Here is an 18307-nt window from a genome sequence, read left to right as displayed (position 1 = left end):
GGCCTTTGTCCAATCACCTCCGAGATACTGAGGTGGGGGAGGGGGAACTTCCCCAGATATACTCATACCAGGAAGCGGGCGGGTTTTGGCTGAGCAGGGGCTGCCCCAGCCAGTCTTGATGCAGTATGATGCTTGGCATTCCCAAGAACCAATAGATACCAAGAGAGCTATTTGAATCGGCCAATGCCGGTAGGATGGGGGCGGGGCTATTTCAACATTATAAAGGCGGCCGCAAGCCAAGCAGGCGGTGGCGGAGGCTCCCGCAGCGGTCGCCGTCAGTGGGGTGGGGATCTACCCTTCGCCCCTCGGACCTGATCCTTTCAGCCCTTTGCTACCGCGCCAGCCTACCTCGCTCCTCGGCGCTATGACCACCACCACCACCTTCAAGGGCGTCGACCCGAACAGCAGGAATAGCTCCCGGTGAGGCAAGGGGGCCACGCCTGAGCGGCGCAGGGCTTGGGGTCGGGAGGGACTCGGCCCCGCGGGGCCACGCGGACGGAACGGTCGCTCGTTGATAGTAACGTGCCCGAGGCGCCACGCTTGCGTCCGGCCGGGCGGCGTTGCTCGGCTGCCGGCCCCGCCTTTGTGCCGCCCCTCTACCTCCGCACCGCGACCCCGCCCGATTCTTGCTAGTCTCTCATTCATACCTGCCCCGGAGCGAGTGGACAGGATGGCTCGGGCCGCTTGCCTTTACAGCGCGGCAGGTTGTAAGTTGGGACATGCCTAGCAGGTTCGTGCCCTCCCCTTTTTGGAGTGGCCTGCCCGGCTCCAGGACAGTGGTCTTGGCCCTGGGTGTCCAGGCAGCCTAAGGGGCTCCTCGATCAGGCCCCATTGTCCCACCCTAGGGCCACGCGCTGCTGTCACTAGTTCGGGGCAGGTGGCGACCGTACGATAGGTGTGGAGATCAGATCCCGCGGCCACAGCTGTCGGTTCCTGCGGGCTCCTACCCACTGGGGCTGGTCTGGCAGGTGGCATTTGTGGTCAGGCGGGGATGGTCATCGTGATCTTGCACCCCTTTCTGGGACCTAGCTGTCAGCCCTTCTCGAAGTGCCTCCCCTCTGATAACAAAGGAAAGACCCCCTGCTCCTCCTCTTCCCATCCGGAGGGGGGAGTGCCACAGTTCGAGTGGGTGATCTGTACTCAGACCTTCGGACCTCGGTCTTTGTATCCTACCTCTTCTGCCTCCCGCTTTGACGTTTGTTAAATGAGTTCATCCCTGGCCCTGGTTCCCTAGCTGGAGGAGGTTTCCTGTTCTTGGGCGGGGCCGGAGACATCCATTGTCTCTTCCGTATTCTGTCTCCACCTGCGAAGCCGGGGCCTTTCTGGCCACTCGTGCCACTACATTTGGGGAAGGGGACACTGGGCACGAGGTTTGGACGCGGCCCCTTTTCCAAGAGGTTGCCTAACTTGGCGGAAGGGTTCAGATCTGGTGCAACATGTTCACATTGTCTTGGCCAATTGCACACGGCTCTTTGAGGTGGGATACAGGCATTTCTGGGATCCTTGCTCAAGGTGTGGAGGAAGCTTAGACTCCACTTCTTCTGGGCATCTGTTCGTCATTTACGGTGACATGCAGTCATGTATGGCCAGCCTTGGGGTCCTGAGCAAGTGGCACAAAGGGAGCCATTTTGTGGGGCTAAGAAGACAGCTGTGAAATAGCAGTGTCTCACAGGGGTTGGAGAACTTGAGGACAAAAGCAGGCCTTACCAGTGAGAGTCAAGAGGGAGCTTTGGGAATGACATTTCTTTTTTAACTCATTCCTTTCCCTTTCACAATGCAGAAAAAAACGGGAAAGATTTTTAAAAACTAAATTTGGCTCCTGGGAGGCCGGGGGAGCTTGGGTAGTACAGACCTAGGAGAATGCTGGAGAGGGTCACTCCCTCTTCTCTTGTCACCCTTCCAATGAGATCATTTTTTTTCAGAGGACACTGGGACAAATTGAACCTTGGTTTTTCATTTTGTGCTGGGGGTCAACTTTCTGCAGCTCAGAATGTAGTGGTTGGAATGTGAATGTGTAAAAAAAAACCCTGAGGTTTATCCTCTGGGGTCGAGTATAGTTTAGTGCTTCATAAAGGATTTCAGTAACCTGGTCAAATGAACCCTCACATGGGTTTTTTGATGTGTATATTTGACATGTGAGACAAACGAATTTCGGTTCTGAAAAGTGTCTTGATTCACTTTCTGTCATCAGTGTCTCTCCAGTATTGTGACCTCAGGACCGTAGCTTTGCCCTTTTGTTGACTTCCTCCCTTTCCTCCTGTGGTCTCCCCTCCATACTCCGGACTTCTTTTCTCCAGGAATGTTCTCCTGGCTCCATAAATGCCTTATCAATTTAGTCTGTTAGGAAATGATCTGCAAAGACCATATGGGGACTCTGGGATTGAAAGAGAGAAGAAAGAAGTAATTTTTAAAAAATTGCTATCTGCGGTGCATGGAGAGGTTGTTGTTGAATCTCACATGTGTAATCCTGGTTTTGTGAAGGTGTGTGTAGCTGAGAAGGAATAGTAGGGACTTAAAACAGGAAATTGACATAATTTCTGTCTATGATTCAAATCCTTTGTTTGGGGATGTCTGGCTGTTACAAATGGGCTCCACACACTGACGTCATCGGAATAGGTACTACCTGCTGTTACTAGAGGGACACAGACCTTTAAAAAGTTGGGCTGGTCACAGTTTTGACTTTTTTTAAAGCTGGTGTTTGGTTACTAGTGTCTTTTTCTTTCTTCTTCTTTTTTTTTTAAGGCCAAAAAATATTTCCTAGCCCATTAGGGTTCTGAAGCTTTCCGTCTGGCTAAAAATTCATGATGGTTTAATTATGATGGTAAGGGGGAAAAAACCACTCTCATCTCTGCGGAGTGAAGGGGAAGACAATGAAGCAAGTTAACTTTGATGATAATATTTCAAGTATCTTTGTTGACTTGGGGTGTATGTGTTAAAAACGTAGTCACCTCAAACTTTAAAATGAGAGAAAACTTACTGAATTTATAACATTCCCTTAATTATGATTTAATAATTTCAGCTAACCTAAAGTTATCATCTTTATAAAATACATGCCTGAATACATTTATCGTCATATAATGAATTTAATCTAAGTGGATATTTAATGTCTGGGACTTTAAAAACTGTTTCAACAGTGGGGTTTTAAATCTTTGACATGTTATAAAAGAATACAGTAGCTATCTCCCCCCCCCCCGGGAATAATGATGACATTTTTATTTAATGTAAACTGAGTATTGAATTTCACTAGCGCAGACACAGGGATGTCTGAGTACTGAATGTTAGATTCAGGGAGGACACTGGAGGACCTAGCTAAGAAATATAAGGCAGTCTAAGATTAGAAAACAAGAAAAGTAATCAAAGCACCAATTTTGTAGGTTTGTAGTTTAAAGAAAAATGGCCTTGTGGCAACGTGCTTTGGGTCCATGTTACGTGCCCGCTGGGAGCGGGGTCCGGGTTTCCACTCCCTCTGTCAGCTAACGTTGGAACTTCTCAGGGCCTGACTTGGCTCTCTTAAAAGTGGGGCCATTGGGCTGAATAGAGCAGTGATTTTCAACCTTTTTCATCTCATGGCACACAAACTAATTACTAAAATTCTGCAGCAAACCAAAAAGTATATTTTTTGCTGATCTGACCAAAAATAGGTATAATTTTGATTCATTCATACCAGATAACTGTTGTTGTGTTGGCGGTTATCATTTTTAATTTAAGGGTGTTTTTTTTTTAATTTAAGTTTTTAAAGATTTTTATTTATCCATTTTTGGAGAGAAGGGAAGAGAAGGAGAGAAACATCAAAGTGAGGTTGCCTCTCGCATGCCCACTACTGGGGACCTGGCCTGCAACCCAGCCATGTGCCTTGACTGGGAATTGAACTGGAGACACTCTGGTTTGCAGCCTGAGCTCAATCCACTGAGCTATACCAGCCAGGGCCATTGTCATTTTTTTATTTGACGGTCTAAGGGAAAGAGGTCAGTGGCCCTGGCTAAATAGTGGCCACTGTATAAGAAATTCCTGTGGTGCAGTGGCTGCAAATCGCTGGGCTACAGCAGAGCCCAGCAAACTACAGCCCCGGGGCCAGGCCCAGCTGGCATCACATCCTGACATTTATAAGTGGTAGATTAAAAGAAAAGAATATTCTGTGACTTGTGAAAATGACATGAAAATCAAATTTCAGCGTCCATAAATGAAGTCTGATTGGAACACAGCCCCGCGCGTTCATTCCTGTCTTGTCCGTGGCTGCCTTCGTGCTGGGCAGCAGAGAGTCAGATTGCTGTGTGAGGCTGCGTGACCCACAAACCAAAATCATTTACTCGCCATCCCTTCACGCAAAACATCGGCAACCAGGAGAGGATCTCCAGATTTTCACCTCTTGGGTTCCACCCCGTTGCTCTTTGAGATTGCGAAGGGCTCTGCTGGTCGGCTTCCTGGCAGAGGTGAAGCCGTGAGGCGGAGGAAGTATGGCCCTCAGTGGAGTCCAGCCAGAACCGTGAGGAACAGTGAAGTGGCCCGACTGGACTGGTGAAGAGGACAGTGAGAACGAGAGGAGGCTACATTAGTGGTTGGCAAGTCCGTCTGACTTCCTTGGGTCCTGCCGAGGCTTACCCAGACCTCACATCTGCGGGCTTGTGGGCGGCGGGGGTAGGACAGGCAGATCACTGCCCCTAAGACAGGGAGGAAGCTGAGCTCAGGATGTCCACCCACACCCAAGGGAGCAGAGATGCTGGGGTTTCTGTCTAGAGACCCAAGTGGACGCTGGTATGGACACTGGTCCGGACGCTGGTCCTCAGGAAAGGTGACCCATGGTGGCCGGTGTGGGGAAAGCAGTATCGCCGACGGAAAGTCAGGGAATCCTGGGACCCAGAAGTGGTCTTTTTGAAAGAATTTTAGATTAATAGTGATATAGAAAAATAACGAAGTATAAGAAAGACATTGAAACCCACCAGAAACCTGCGTCTTATGATTATGATCATAACCGGGGCATGTGACTGCCGGCTTCCAGTTACTATTCTAAGCGCAGTCTGTATGATGTCCTTATAGTGGTCTCACGAGGCAGCCGGTGTTTTCTTTTTATAGAAGAGAAAACCGAAGCGGGGAAAGGTTCAGCAACTTACCCAAGGTCACACAGCTAGATAAGTGTTTGTTTCTACACACATCATTTTCTATATCATAATTGGGCTTATTTTTGTTCTCTAACTTTTTTTATTCACTGGGTTTTGGGTCACTTTTTGTGTCTATTAATAAAGGTAAATCTCACCAGGATGTATGTAGCTTTTTTTTAAAGAAAGTTATTACTGACCAGAGAGAGAGAGAGAGACAGGCTGGCTTGTCGCACGCGTTGATGCATTCATTGCATGCTTCTCGTGTGTGCCCTGACCGGGGATCGAACCTGTGACCTGGATCAATTGGGACGACACTGGAACCAACTGAGCTACCCAGCCAGGGCCTCAGGTATACAGCTTTCTGTTGCATGGACAGACTTTGATAATTAACCCCTTACTGTTGGATAGCTAGGGTTTTCCAGCCTTTTACAGTTAACCTATTCCTTAGGAGTCTCCTTGTACAGATGCCTGGTTATCTACTTAGGATAGTTTCTGGGAGTGGAAATGATGATTCATATAAAAGGCAAACTTAAACATTTGATATATATTATCAAAATGTTATTTAGAAAGTTTGTACAGATTTTTTCTCTTACACTTTAGTTAATGCTGGGAATTGGCATTATTTTCAGTTTTGCCTCATAATCAGAACAAACACAAAAGGCTGTCACTTTGTTTTACCCCCGATCTCAGCCAAAAGGCCAAGAGGCAGTTATCACCTTGTTTTAAATTTCATGTATTTGCTAGTGAGGTTCAAGTTTTAGTATTTAGAGACTATCTATGATTTTACATTTCCTGTTAGTAACTTTTGTCCATTTTTTTCTCTTGTTATTTTCAAAGTATTTTTTAAGAGCATTCTGTATGCTAGCGATATTATCCTTTGTCAAATGTTTAATTTGTTCATCTTATGATTTCTGGCTTTCATCTTGTCCTTGGAAAGAAAGCCCTTGTCTTCAGGACTAGGACACACTGATACATAATTCCTCCCAGCACTTCGGTTTTAGTCTTTAAATTGAAATATCTGACCTAGCTGGAACTTTCTGGTAAGTGAAATGAGTTAGGGATATATATTTTGTTTGTTTAATCAAATGACCAGCCAGTTAATCCAATGCAGTTTCCCCACTGATCTAAAATCCTCCAGGGGCAAGGTTTTTGAGAGAGAACGCTTTATCTTGACCGAAGTCTCAGGAGAAACTGAGAAACCCCCATTGTAGTGGAAGTTGTTGACAGATTCTCTCAGTAAGGGAGAGAACATTTAATTAGATTTGAACAGCTCGATGAACAAGCTTGATCTACTGGGTATATAGAATATTGACAAATACACATTCTTTTACAAAAGTGGCCACATACTAGGTCACAAGGCACATCTCATCAAATTTCAAAGGATTTATGCCATAAAACTTTTGTTGGAAAGCTAGACATCAACACACTAGATGACCCCTATATTTGAAAACTTAAAATGCACTCCCAAATAATTTATGTGTCAAAGAAGATAATAATGGAAATGCAAAAATATTTAAAATGGAACCAGAGTAAAAAAAAAATCAAAACTTGGGACTGCCTTTAGTATGGTACTTAGAAGAGAATTTATACTTTAAGTGTTTAATTTTTCCTTTGTTTTCTAACAAGAAGCTGAGTTTGCAACTGACAACTGTACTTATTTGGAAACTTGGCTGAAATGAACATATTCCTAGAAAAATGTTTCTTATTCAAACTGACTTCAGAAGAAATAGACTGCTCCTCTCCCTAATAAAGGAAACGAATCAGCCCTGGTTGGTATAGCTCAGTGGATTGAGCAGTCAGGGCACATGCCTGGGTTGCGGGCCAGGTCCCCAGCAGGGGGCGTGCAAGCGGCAACCAAATATTGATGTTTCCCTCTCTCCTTCCCTTCCTTCCCTTTCCCTTCTTCTCTAAAAATAAATAAATAAATAATCTTTTTTAAAAAGGGAATTAAATTAGTAGATAGAAAATTTTCTTGTAAAACCATCTCCATTTTCTGTGCTTTGAGAGGTGCCAGGAGAAGTTAGATTGAGTTTTTCCGTGGAGGGGACGGATTAGTTAGCCTGGGGCAGGAAGATTTGAAAATGTGAAAGTACTAGATTCCTTGTTGGACAAAAAGCTGTAAGTGGCGTCCAAAGGTGCGTGTAGAACATGCTGTGGATCTCACTTACTTTCTCTTGAGCTTCTGCCTGTGGCTAGTCACTCATGTTTACTAGTGGCAATAGTGAGGTACCGCTGCGTTAAACAGGGCTTGTCTGCGATGTGGAGTTAGGAGAGACACTTTATTATCACCTTTGCCTGGGCTCCTAAATTGGTATAGTTAAGTTTTATATGAATATTCTTCTATTTTTTTATTTCATTGATAGTAAAAATGGAGAAATAAATAACAATACGTGCATCTAAGCCCTGGCTGGTGTAGCTCAGTGGATTGAGCGCAGGCCTGCGTTTTTGATTCCGTGCATCTAAAGTTCTTTGAATATACAGGGGTGGGGCAAAAGTGGGTTTACAGTTGTTCATATGGAAAATAATACAATAAAAACATGCAAGAATAATCTCCAGTACTCACAACTGTAAACCTCCCTGTGTCTGCCCCCCTTGTACCTCCAGCTGAGCCCAGGAGGCACGGTCCCTTGGGCCCTCGGGCCCTCGGCCATTTCCCGAAAGGGGGCGCCAGGCAGCGGTTGTCTGCGGTGGCTGTCGGGCAGCCTCACCACAAATGCTGTGAAACCGCATTTCATGCATCCAGAGCTGCGTATGGACCCCATGGCGTCAGTTCCTCTTCCCCGTTAGCAGTGCTCTTTTGTGGGAGGGAAGGGGGAGGAATGGGCGAGGGGAGTGAAGTGGAAGGTATTTGACCACATTTGCCAAGAAATGTTTTGGAGTGAAATCCATGTCTTGTCGTTACTCCTAGGGTTTTGCGGCCTCCAGGTGGCGGATCCAACTTTTCATTAGGCTTTGATGAGCCAACGGAACAACCCGTGAGGAAGAACAAAATGGCCTCCAGCATCTTTGGGACACCTGAGGAAAACCCCCCCTCGTGGGCCAAGTCGGCAGGTACGGGCTGTGTCTGTGGTCACTGGCCAAGGGGGGGCCCGGTGTGAACACCCACGGCTGGTTTAGGGCCGGCGAGCGACATCTGGCTTTGTCGCCGTGAGATGAACAACAGCGAAGGCTCCTCGTTGGTGGAAAGACTGGGGCTAAATATGGGGAAGGAGAGAGGCCGTGGGTGGATCGGAGTCAGGAGTGACATCAGACTGTGTATTCAGTGCCTCTGTCAAATTCTGGAGCCATCACTTAACCTCTCGTTTGGTGTTAGGAGACCGACGTATAATACCCTTCACTGAAGAAGGGTTTGCTGTAGGTCTTAATACCTATTGTGTTCCTCAAGAAAGCGTGTTTTGATTCAGGTGCCAAGTCCAGTGGTGGCAGAGAAGACCCTGAGTCGTCTGGACCCCAGAGAAGGAACTCTTCCGAAGCAAACTCTGGCGACTTCTTCGATCTGAAGGTCAGTGTGACGACACGGGAAGCAGACAGGCTTTGAGGTCAATTCAGCTTCGAAATCAGATCCCCCCGTTATACTAAGAGCTTCGGTTCTGCCACTGGCGTTGTCCATCGGGGTTATTAGGGGAAGGACTGGGGCGTATTGGTGACGGGAAGATTGAAGGGAGGGAACTCAGAAAGTGGGTCAGCGTGATCTTGGTCTGTTCTTGTTGTTGTTGTTTAAGACTGTATTTGTTTATTTTTAGAGAAAGGGGAAGGGAGGGAGAAAGAGAGGGAGAGAAACATCCATTGGCTGCCTCTCGCACACCCCCAGTGGGGACTGGCCTGCCACCCAGGCCTGTGCTCTGACCGGAACTGGTGACTTTCCACTTTGCAGGACAACCAGCTGAGCCACGCCAGTCAGGGCGATCTGGGTCCATTCTGATGCCGTTCTGATGTCTGATGGTTGCATCAGGATTGGCCTCTGCAGTGCTGATTTTTCCAGCTTCTGGATCACACTCACTTCTGTGTATCTCGTATACATGTTCGGTGGCATTTCTGAGTTCGGGGACTGTTTAAATTGTTGGCTTGCACATTTGTCTTGAGCTGAACTCCAGGGGACTGCAGCACGGCCCCAAAGGCCCCAGCTGAGTGTCTGGGAAGCCTGGGAGGAGTCCTGCTGAGCGGGGTCTCAGAGCACGAGGAGGCACCAGCCCCCTGAGTGTGGGAGAGGTGCAGAGGGCTTCGGAGTTGTCAGGTGCCCTTCCGCCCCCAGGGAAGAGGGAAGAGGGGGAATGGATGGACAGACTTGCCACTTTCCCATGCTGATAAAAGAGCCCCTGAAATGCTAATTGTTACAGGCCATCAGTGTAGATGTTAAGATTTTTTAAAAATTTGTTAAGTTAAATTTGCCTGACCCGTGTGGCTCAGTGGATTGAGTGTCGACCCGCAAACTGAAAGGTCACCGGTTCAATTCCCAGTCAGGGCACAGGCCTGGGTTGCGAGCCAGGTCACCGGTTACGGGTGTGTAAGAGGCAACCAATTGATGTTTCTCTCATGCATCAGTATGTCTCTCCCTCTCTTTCTCCTTCCCTCCCCCCTCTCTAAAAATAAATGAATAAAACCTTTTTAAAAATTAAATTTATTGGGGTGATATTTCCTTTTTTCTTTGAATTTTCTTTTTTGAATTCTGGGTGTTACTGGCCCTGGGCAGTCAGTCCAGTTGTGTTTTTGTCCAGCGTTGCTCCCTAGTTGCATAAAGGTTGCTTATTGTGATGGCCTGACCCTGACCTTGACTGAGTCAAAAGGAAAACACTTGGTTTCAGAGAGATAGTAGTCTCTCTGAACTGCGACTGCTCTATTTGTATGTTGCGAACTTAAAGTCTGAAGTAAATTTTTAATGTCTTTTCTTTTCTAGGGAGAAGGAGACATTCTTGGTGAGTACTTCTGAAGCCTGAATTTCTGGCCCTGTAAATGGTTTTAGAATGGATCGGAAGTTTTTTGTTTTGTTTTGTTTTGTTTTTTTAAATTTTGTTTAGTTATTTTTCAAATACAGTTTTTTGTCTATTTCTCCCATCCCAGCCCCCCCCCGCCCGTGCTCCCCACCTCCCTCCCATTTCCACTCCCCTTAGTTCTCGTCCCTGTGTCCTTCATATTTGTTCCTCCAAATCCCTCCCCTTTTTTTCCCCTTAAATTCCCTTCCCTCTGGTCACTGTCCCCTTGTTCTCTATTTCAGTGTCTTTGTTTTTATTCTGCTTGCTTGTTCGTTTTGTTGTTTAGCTTCCTGTAAAGGTGAGATCATATGGTATTTGTCTTTCAACACCTGGCCTATTTCACTCAGCATACTGCTTTCCAGTTCCATCCATGTTGTTGCAAAGGGTAGTAGCTCCTTCTTTCTCACTGCTGCATAGAATTCCATTGTGTATATGTACCACAATTTTTTGATCCATTCATTTACTGATTGGATCGGAAGTTTGATCTCAGTCCTGTGCTGGGGAAAGAGACTGGGGAGTCCAGTCTGGCTCTGCCCGAGGGCCAGCGTACTTGGGGGGGAGGGGACAAAAGGCTGGAACAGGTGGGTTAGCAAACTCAGCCATATCTCATATCAGCCAGCAGTGAGAGTGATGCTAGAAATGTACAGAGAGCGGGGGGGGGGGCCAAAATTCGTTACCAGGACATTGACCAGGTTGGGGTTGATTGTAGCTTTTCAGTAAAGGGCTCTGGCAGCTTTTCAGTAAAGGGCTCTGGCAGTTCAAGCTTCTCCCAGCGCATTTTGTTTGATTTTTATAGAGGTGCTTATTCATCAGGACAGTGGGAACCCTGTGATCTTGTAAATTATGATTTAGGGAGGCAGATGTGAATTTTTTAGTTAGCATCCATGTGGATATGAGCTATTATCATTTAATTAATTATTTTAAATCTTTGAAGTGTTTATTAATGCTTCCTTAACAAGTGTGGCAGGACTACTGGCAAGGGTCATGCAAACTTGACACATATGAAGCGGCAGCAGCTGTATTCCAATGGATTCAAATCTGCTTGGTGAGATTCCACCGCCACAGGCCCTGGGGGCCTTTTCCTGCCAGGGAAACAAATGTCTAAGAACCGCATTCCTCTTCTGTCCTATCAAATGGTCTTTTCTTTTTCTTTTTTTCTTGAATCTTCACCTGAGGATATGTTTACTGATTTTGGAGAGAGAGAGAGAGAGAAGGAGAGAGAGAAACATCAATGTGAGAGAGAAATATCCCTTGGTTGCCTCTCATACTTGCCCCAACCAGGGACTGAACCAGAAACCTTTGGTGTACGGACGATGCTTCAACCAACTGAGCCACCAAGTTGGGGCCAAAGGTCCTTCTTGATGGAAATGGGGGAGGAGGTGCTTTTGAACCTTTGAGAGTGTAACCTGGGCTTGTCCTTACTGGACAGATTACTTTTTCACAGGGCTGAAGATAGATTTGTTTTTGTTCATGTCCGATTTGTTCCATTGAGAAGACTGCTCTAGACATAAACCATTGTCTGGGCTTTTCATATTCTGAAATATTTCTCCCGTATGGCCTGATTTAGCCACAGTCTTTATTCCTAATTTTGGCCAATGATTAGGAATATAATTAGGAATTTGGGGAACCCTGAGAAATATGTGAGAATCCTGATAAAAATGAAAAAATGTGTCATTTGTCCTGCTGAATAATAATCTCCCCAGCTCAATTTGTTACAGATTCTTCAGGAAAATAGCACATTGAGTTGTGTAGTATGGCGAGTCGGTCCTCTTTTTGTTTTTCTTTTTTTTTTTTAAGGATTTTATTAATTTTTTTAGAGTGTGGGAGGGAAGGAGAAAGAGAGGGAGAGGAACATCAATGTGTGGTTGCCTCTCACATGGCCCCCACTGGGGACCTGGCCCGCAACCCAGGCATGTGCCCCGACCGGAAATCCAACCAGCAACCCTTTGGTTCACAGTCCGCACCCAGTCCACTGAGCTACACCAGGCAGGGCCCCTTTTTGTTTTTCAGTGGCCATCAGTGTTGCTACCGGATCATTTTGTGTCCTTGACTGCAGCTACTTTTAGTTTATTTGTCACAAAATGAGAAGAGACTTAGTGATTCAAGATACAGCTGGTGGAGTAGAGTTCAACCTCAATTCTGTTGCCAAGTTTACTTCAAAGCCAAGTTACTCTGCTCAGTGTAAATAAAACAGATTTGTTTAGATATAAGGACGGCTGTCTTCGTCTTTTGGGTAAATAAAGGAATGGCCACAGGGAGGACTTTGGAAATCTATTGTGTTGGCCAAAAAGTTCATTTGTTTTTGTTTCTGTATGATGGCTCTAGTAGTGCTTAATTGTCTTTGATGTCATTCAATACAATTTTGTTAGATTGTATTGTGAAAGCTGTCCTGTCAATCAGTGTACATTAAAAAAATCAAAATTGGTGAATTTAAAAATATATATATTTTATTGATTATGCTATTACAGTTGTCCCACCCCCCCCCTTTATTACCCTCTGCCCTTCACACCCTCTCTCATCCACATTCCCCCCCTTTAGTTCATGTCCATGAGTCATACATATAAGTTCTTTGGCTTCTACATTTCCTAAACTATTCTTGCCCTCCCCCTGTCTTATTTTCTACCTACCATCTATGCTACTTATTCTCTGTACCTTCTCCCCCCTTCTCCTTCTCCCACTCCCACTCCCCTGTTGATAACCCTCCATGTGATCTCCATTTCTGTGGTTCTGTTCCTGTTCTAGTTGTTTGCTTAGTTTGCTTTTGGTTTTAAGTGTGATTATTAATAACTGTGAGTTTGTTATTTTATTGTTCATATTTTTTATCTTCTTTTTCTTAGATAAGTCCCTTTAACATTTCACATAATAAGGGCTTGGTGATGATGAACTCCTTGAACTTGACCTTATATGAGAAGAATGTTATCTGCCCTTCCATTCTGATGGAAGCCTTGCTGTATAGAGCAATCTTGGATGTAGGACTTTGGATTTCATGACTTGGAATACTTCATTCCAGCCCCTTCTTGCCTTCAAGGTCTCTTTTGAGAAATATGCTGACAGTCTGATGGGAACTCCTTTGTAGGTGACTGTCCCCTTATCTCTCGCTGCTTCTAGGATTCTCTCCTTCATTTTAATTTTGGCTAATGTAATTATGATGTGCCTTGGTGTGTTCCTTCTTGGGTCCAACTTCTTTGGGACTCTCTGAGCTTCCTGGATTTCCTGGAAGTCTGTTTCCTTTGCCAGAATGGGGAAGTTCTCCTCCATTATTTGTTCAAATAAGTTTTTGATTTCTTGCTCTTCCTCTTCTCCTTCTGGCACCCATATGATTTTGATGTTAGAATGTTTAAAGATGTCCAGGAGGTTCCTAAGCCTCATCATTTTTTAAAAATTCTTGTTTCTTCATTTTTTTCTGGTTGAATGTTTCTTCTTGTCCACACCGTTGATTAGAGTCCCAGTTTCCTTCCCATCACTATTAATTCCCTGTACATTTTCCTTTATTTCACTTAGCGTAGCCTTCATTTTTTTCTCTATTTGTGACCAAATTCAACCAGTTCTGTGAGGATCCTGATTACCAGTGTTTTGAACTGTGCATCTCATAGGTTGGCTATCTCTTCGTCACTTATTTGTATTTTTTCTGGAGCTTTGATCTGTTCTTTCATTTGGGCCTTTTTTTTTTTTTTTTTTTTGTCTCAGTGCACCTGTTATGTATGAAGGGCAGAGCTTTGGGTGTTCACCAGGGCGGGGCAACCCAGTCGCTGGGTTGTGACGTTGGATGTGGGGGAGGGTCCAAGAGCAACAATGTCGTTTGTTCCTCCCTCTGCCGGATTTCAGTCGATTCCACTCCTCCCCCCACGCAAACTGTGCCCTTCTGGTGCTGATTCCTGGGCGGGTGGGCTTGTGTATGTCCTGGGACCCTGTGGGTCTCTCCAACAAACTCTCCTGTGAGGCTGGGAGTCTCTTGAGGCTTTGTTTCCCAGTGCCAGGGCCCTGGGTTGCGCAGTCCGGGCCGCTCCCCAGTTGTTCCTCCCAGTTTATCTGCACGGGAATGTGGGACCGCCCGGCCTGCAAACCGCCACCTGGCTGGTCCTCCAGCCAAGGCCTTGCTACCAGTCCTTTCTGCTCATCTGCCCGTCTCCGCCCCTCCACACGGTCTGGGTGAGTGTTTCTTCTTTAACTCCTTGGTTGTCAGACTTCCCTACAGTTGGATTTTCTGTCAGTTCTGGCTGTTTTTTGTTTTTAAATTGTTGTTCTGCTTTTGGTTGTGTGAGGAGGCACAGTGTCTCTGCCTACACCTCCGTCGTGGCCAGAAGTCCAAAATTGGTGAATTTTTGTGTAGCCATTTTAATATTGAAGATGGTAGAAAATAATATTTTCTGCATATTATGCTTTATTATTTCAAGAAAGGTAAATATGCAGCTGAAAGACACAACAAATATGTGCAGTGTGTGGAAAAGGTGCTGTGATGATGGAATGTGTCAAAAGTGCTTTGTGAAGTTTTGTGCTGGAGTTTTCTCGCTGGATGACGCTCCACGGTCGGGTGGACCAGCTGAAGTTGATCGTGATCAAATCAAGACATTAATTGAGAACAGTCAGTGGTATACCACACAGCTGGCATACTCAAAATAGCCAGCTCAGTAAGGTTATCAGTGAAAATGGAAAATGTGTCTCTTATTTTATGGAAACAACTGAAGAGCCTTTTTGGCCATCCCATTGTAGGGAAGAGGGAAACAGTCCAGGACGTTTAGGGCCCGTCTTCCCCGCCTTCAGGCAGGTGCGTGGTCCGCTGCACTTCTTAGGGTCTAACTCTTTGATCCTTACAGCAAGTCGTTTTTTCCTGTTCTGACAGAGGTCTGTCCATTTACTTTACTTGATGCACCAAAGAAGAAAGGCAAGTGAGGAGTTTATAAGGCGGATATTATGGTAGAAGTATTTTTGCTTAAAGCCCTTTTGAAAAATTACTAGGTTCAACAGACAAAAGCTTTGCAAAGTGGCTGTAGAAGTTTCCTAGTTCTTACTCTCTGTTCCTTATCTCCCTGCAGACTTAATGAGCTCAAGTGACAAGCAAGCCTCTGTCTTTTTTGGCCGGAGTATCTATTTCTGACCGATGAGCATTTGAGGCCTGTTGGTTTTTTTAGTCTCCATACATGCATTTTGTTGTTCTTTTGTGGTGCATTACCTCCTTGTGAAAGACAGAACAGTTCCATTAATAATAAAAGACAAGTCGATTGTTGGAAATGAGCTTGATTTCCCTAACAATCACTTTCAGGAAATTAACTTTCAGAGCATTAACTGCTTGGTCCAGACGGACAGTGGCGGGGTCATGGCCCCGCAGCAGAAAGACGGCTCATGGTGAGCCTGCTGGCTCGGCCCGAGTTCCTGGTCTGTGCTGCTCTGTTTCGGATTGCTTTAGAATGTGCTGTTTTGAGGGGAGGGGGGCGCTGTTTGTATGTGAAGTAGGTCGGACACATCTTCCCAGGTTATGTGACAGGCGCTCGCTGTAGGGCCGGGGCACTCGGTGTGGGTGCACGTGACCCTCTCTTGTGAAACAGGAGTGTGGCGATGGGAACCTGAAGGCGACCCTCCCTCTGAGCTTCAGGCTGCGGCCTCGAGGGGTGTCCTCTCGGAAGGCACCCTCCTGGGTGTTTGCTGCCAGTTGAACACTGTGGAACACGCGTATGTCATATTGTGTTACGTCTGTAGGCTGTTCCCCAAACTCGCAGAACGCGGTGTTGAAAGCAGCGGCAGCGCGTTTCTGGGATGTTTGTCACGTTCTGATCTAGAATCGCTTCCCCCGTGGACACGCGGTTTCTGTCGGCTAGGTCAGAACTTGGTACGAGTGGTTTCAGGAACACTAACTTTTAACGTTTAGTTTTTGAGGAACTTAGAGAAACTGCATTTTTCCAAGTTGGAACTTTGCACTGGTATCCAGTGGGAGTCCATACAGACTCTGACCCTGGACGCATCGTAGCCGATAGTTCGGCTCCACCTCTTACAGGGTTTCGGAACTCCCAGACAGGGGCGGGGTCAGCGTCAACCCTTGCGCTCCTCTCGTCTTTTCCTGAGTCTTCTACTAAACGTGTCGGGGGTGTGTGTGTGTTATCCCAAGGCAAGTGTTGGACATGCAACCGAATGTGGTTTAACACCACCATGAGACCTGGCAGTTTTTAAAAATGAAAAACAAATCTAATGTGCCTTAAAACTATTGAACTCTTCATAGAAATTTTTCCACAGAAAATCCTGAGTTTTTTCTTTTGCAATTACTCTTGACTTTGAGTACAAGAATTCTCTGATTTTGGAAACTACCTGGTTAGGAATATAGGCTTATTGGGAGTTTCACAAATCAGCCAGTGAAGTAGTCAAGCAGTACCCAGGATATTGGATAATGATACACAATTTCTCAAGACTTAAATGACGAAGGTGCCTCTTTAAGAAGAGGCAGGAGCGACCTGGTTAATGGAGATGCTGTTACCGGTCAGTGGGGGCACGCAGACTCTTTCACACACGTGAATGGCTCACTGGCAGTGTGCGCAGTTCAAGTCAGCCTCGCCGAGTGACCGTGGACACGTGACGGAAAACGGGAACACAGTAGCATTTTTCACTTGTCGGTTTGGCAGATACTAAAGTGAGGGGCTTCTTCAACGTGGGCTGTGGGGCGGAGCGCGGCACGGCCACCTGGGGGCAGGGCAGTGAGTCGTGTCTGCCCAGGTTGAAGATGGGGCATACGTCCCGTGGACTAGAAGATTGCCCAGACATATACTGTATATGCACACATATACTATGAAACAGCTTAATTAAGCAAGGTGAATTATGACCATGTGTATAAATATGGGTAAATTTGCCAAAGAATGAAAAAAAGCAAGCTGATACTGTTTATGTTAAACACAACACAAACGGTATTATGTCACCCGTTAGACATATAATACACACAGGATACGCACGAAACAGACGGGCTGGAAGGGTGCAGACAGCTGGCCGTGGGGCCTCGGAACAGGGCGGGGAGACCCACGTGGTCGTGGATCAGGGGCAAGGGATCTAGAGCTCGTCTGTAAGGCTTAGCTAATGTAAAGTATCCATGCCTTCATGTGTGTGTAATTGAGAAAGAACACGTGCGGAAAAAGGGCCGAGACATGAGCAGTGGTTAATTCTGGGTGGTGGGAACATGGCTGGTGATTGTGCCTGTCTTCTTGACATATCCAGGTATGTTTAGAACCTTCCTCCAAAAAAGGTATCTTAGATTCTTCATCCTCACCAGAAACCGTTAGTAGCCTTAATGTCACTCTATTTTCCTAGAAAACGTGGACACAGACTTGCAGGCCAGCCTGGGGCAGAGCGAGGAGAAGCCCGTGCCCGCCGCCCCTGTGCCCAGCCCCGTGGCGCCGGCCCCGGTGCCGTCCCGAAGGAACCCCCCCGGGGGCAAGTCCAGCCTGGTCCTGGGTTAGCTCTGACCGCCGAGACGCCGTCGTTCTGTTTGTTTCCTCCATGCTTGTGAACTGCACAACTCGAGCCTGACTGTACGTCTTTCAGATTTGTTTCATTAAAAAAGAAGCACTTTATGTACCGCTGTCTTTTTTTTTGTTTGTTTGTTTTCCTTTTGAAGAACAGGTCCTCTTGATCTGTCCTAACTCCTCTGGGTCTGTAGGCCATGGCGTGGTGTTTCTAGTAGTAGTTTGGAGGGAAGCTTCGTGACCCCCCAGGATTGTGTTTCTAAGAATGAGTCGTTTGGTTCCAAATCTGTCAGAGGATCTTTTGTACTGAGGTTTTTAAACCCCTTTTCTTGTCAGCTTTCCCTGGGTTTGCCAAGCCTCGCGGACAGGCCAGTAAACAGGCCGCGGGCGCCGTCCCTTCAGGCCCCAGACACGGGGCTGTCTTCACGCCACACCTTCTCGGTGTTGCCCTGCCCGCCAGTGCCCTTTGCTAAAAGCATCTTCCTGTGCCATGTGGAACCACAGAGAGGCCTGCACCGCGTGCCGTGGTGCCTGCAAAGCAAAGAAACTGCCTTTTCTTTCCGAACCTTAAGAAGTAAGCCAGATAGTAACGTGACCGGCCAAGGAGTGGAGCCTCCTGCTCTCGCTCGGAGGAGCCGACCAATTCCAGGCGGTGCAGCCAGCGCAGGCGGTGACCAGGCGGGGCGGGGGCAGGGGTCTTCGTCCCCACCGGACCTGCTGGGGCAGCAGTGCTCGTAGGTGACTCGAAGCTGTGTGCATGACGCTGGTGCTTGACTGTGAAATGAAAAGTCTCATCCTCAGA

The 18307-nt window shown here is 46.5% G+C and overlaps 1 protein-coding gene across 1 annotated transcript; it reads left to right on the top strand.

Annotated features, from left to right (window-relative positions):
• The first annotated feature begins 232 nt into the window (after positions 1 to 232).
• On the top strand, positions 233 to 17613 carry JPT1 (Jupiter microtubule associated homolog 1). The gene is made up of 5 exons (XM_037157961.2): positions 233 to 420; positions 8005 to 8147; positions 8501 to 8598; positions 9991 to 10009; positions 17351 to 17613. The coding sequence occupies exons 1-5, from the start codon at positions 365 to 367 to the stop codon at positions 17497 to 17499; spliced, it is 465 nt and encodes a 154-aa protein (XP_037013856.2). The 5' UTR covers positions 233 to 364; the 3' UTR covers positions 17500 to 17613.
• Positions 17614 to 18307: the final 694 nt, after the last annotated feature.

The sequence above is a fragment of the Artibeus jamaicensis genome, unplaced genomic scaffold, assembly GCF_021234435.1.
Source record: "Artibeus jamaicensis isolate MK-2021 breed Jamaican fruit bat unplaced genomic scaffold, CSHL_Jam_final contig_2259, whole genome shotgun sequence".
Classification (NCBI taxonomy): Eukaryota; Metazoa; Chordata; class Mammalia; order Chiroptera; family Phyllostomidae; genus Artibeus; species Artibeus jamaicensis.
The sequence above is the reverse complement of the archived record's forward strand: the minus strand, read 5'-3'. Positions and strand labels throughout refer to the sequence as shown.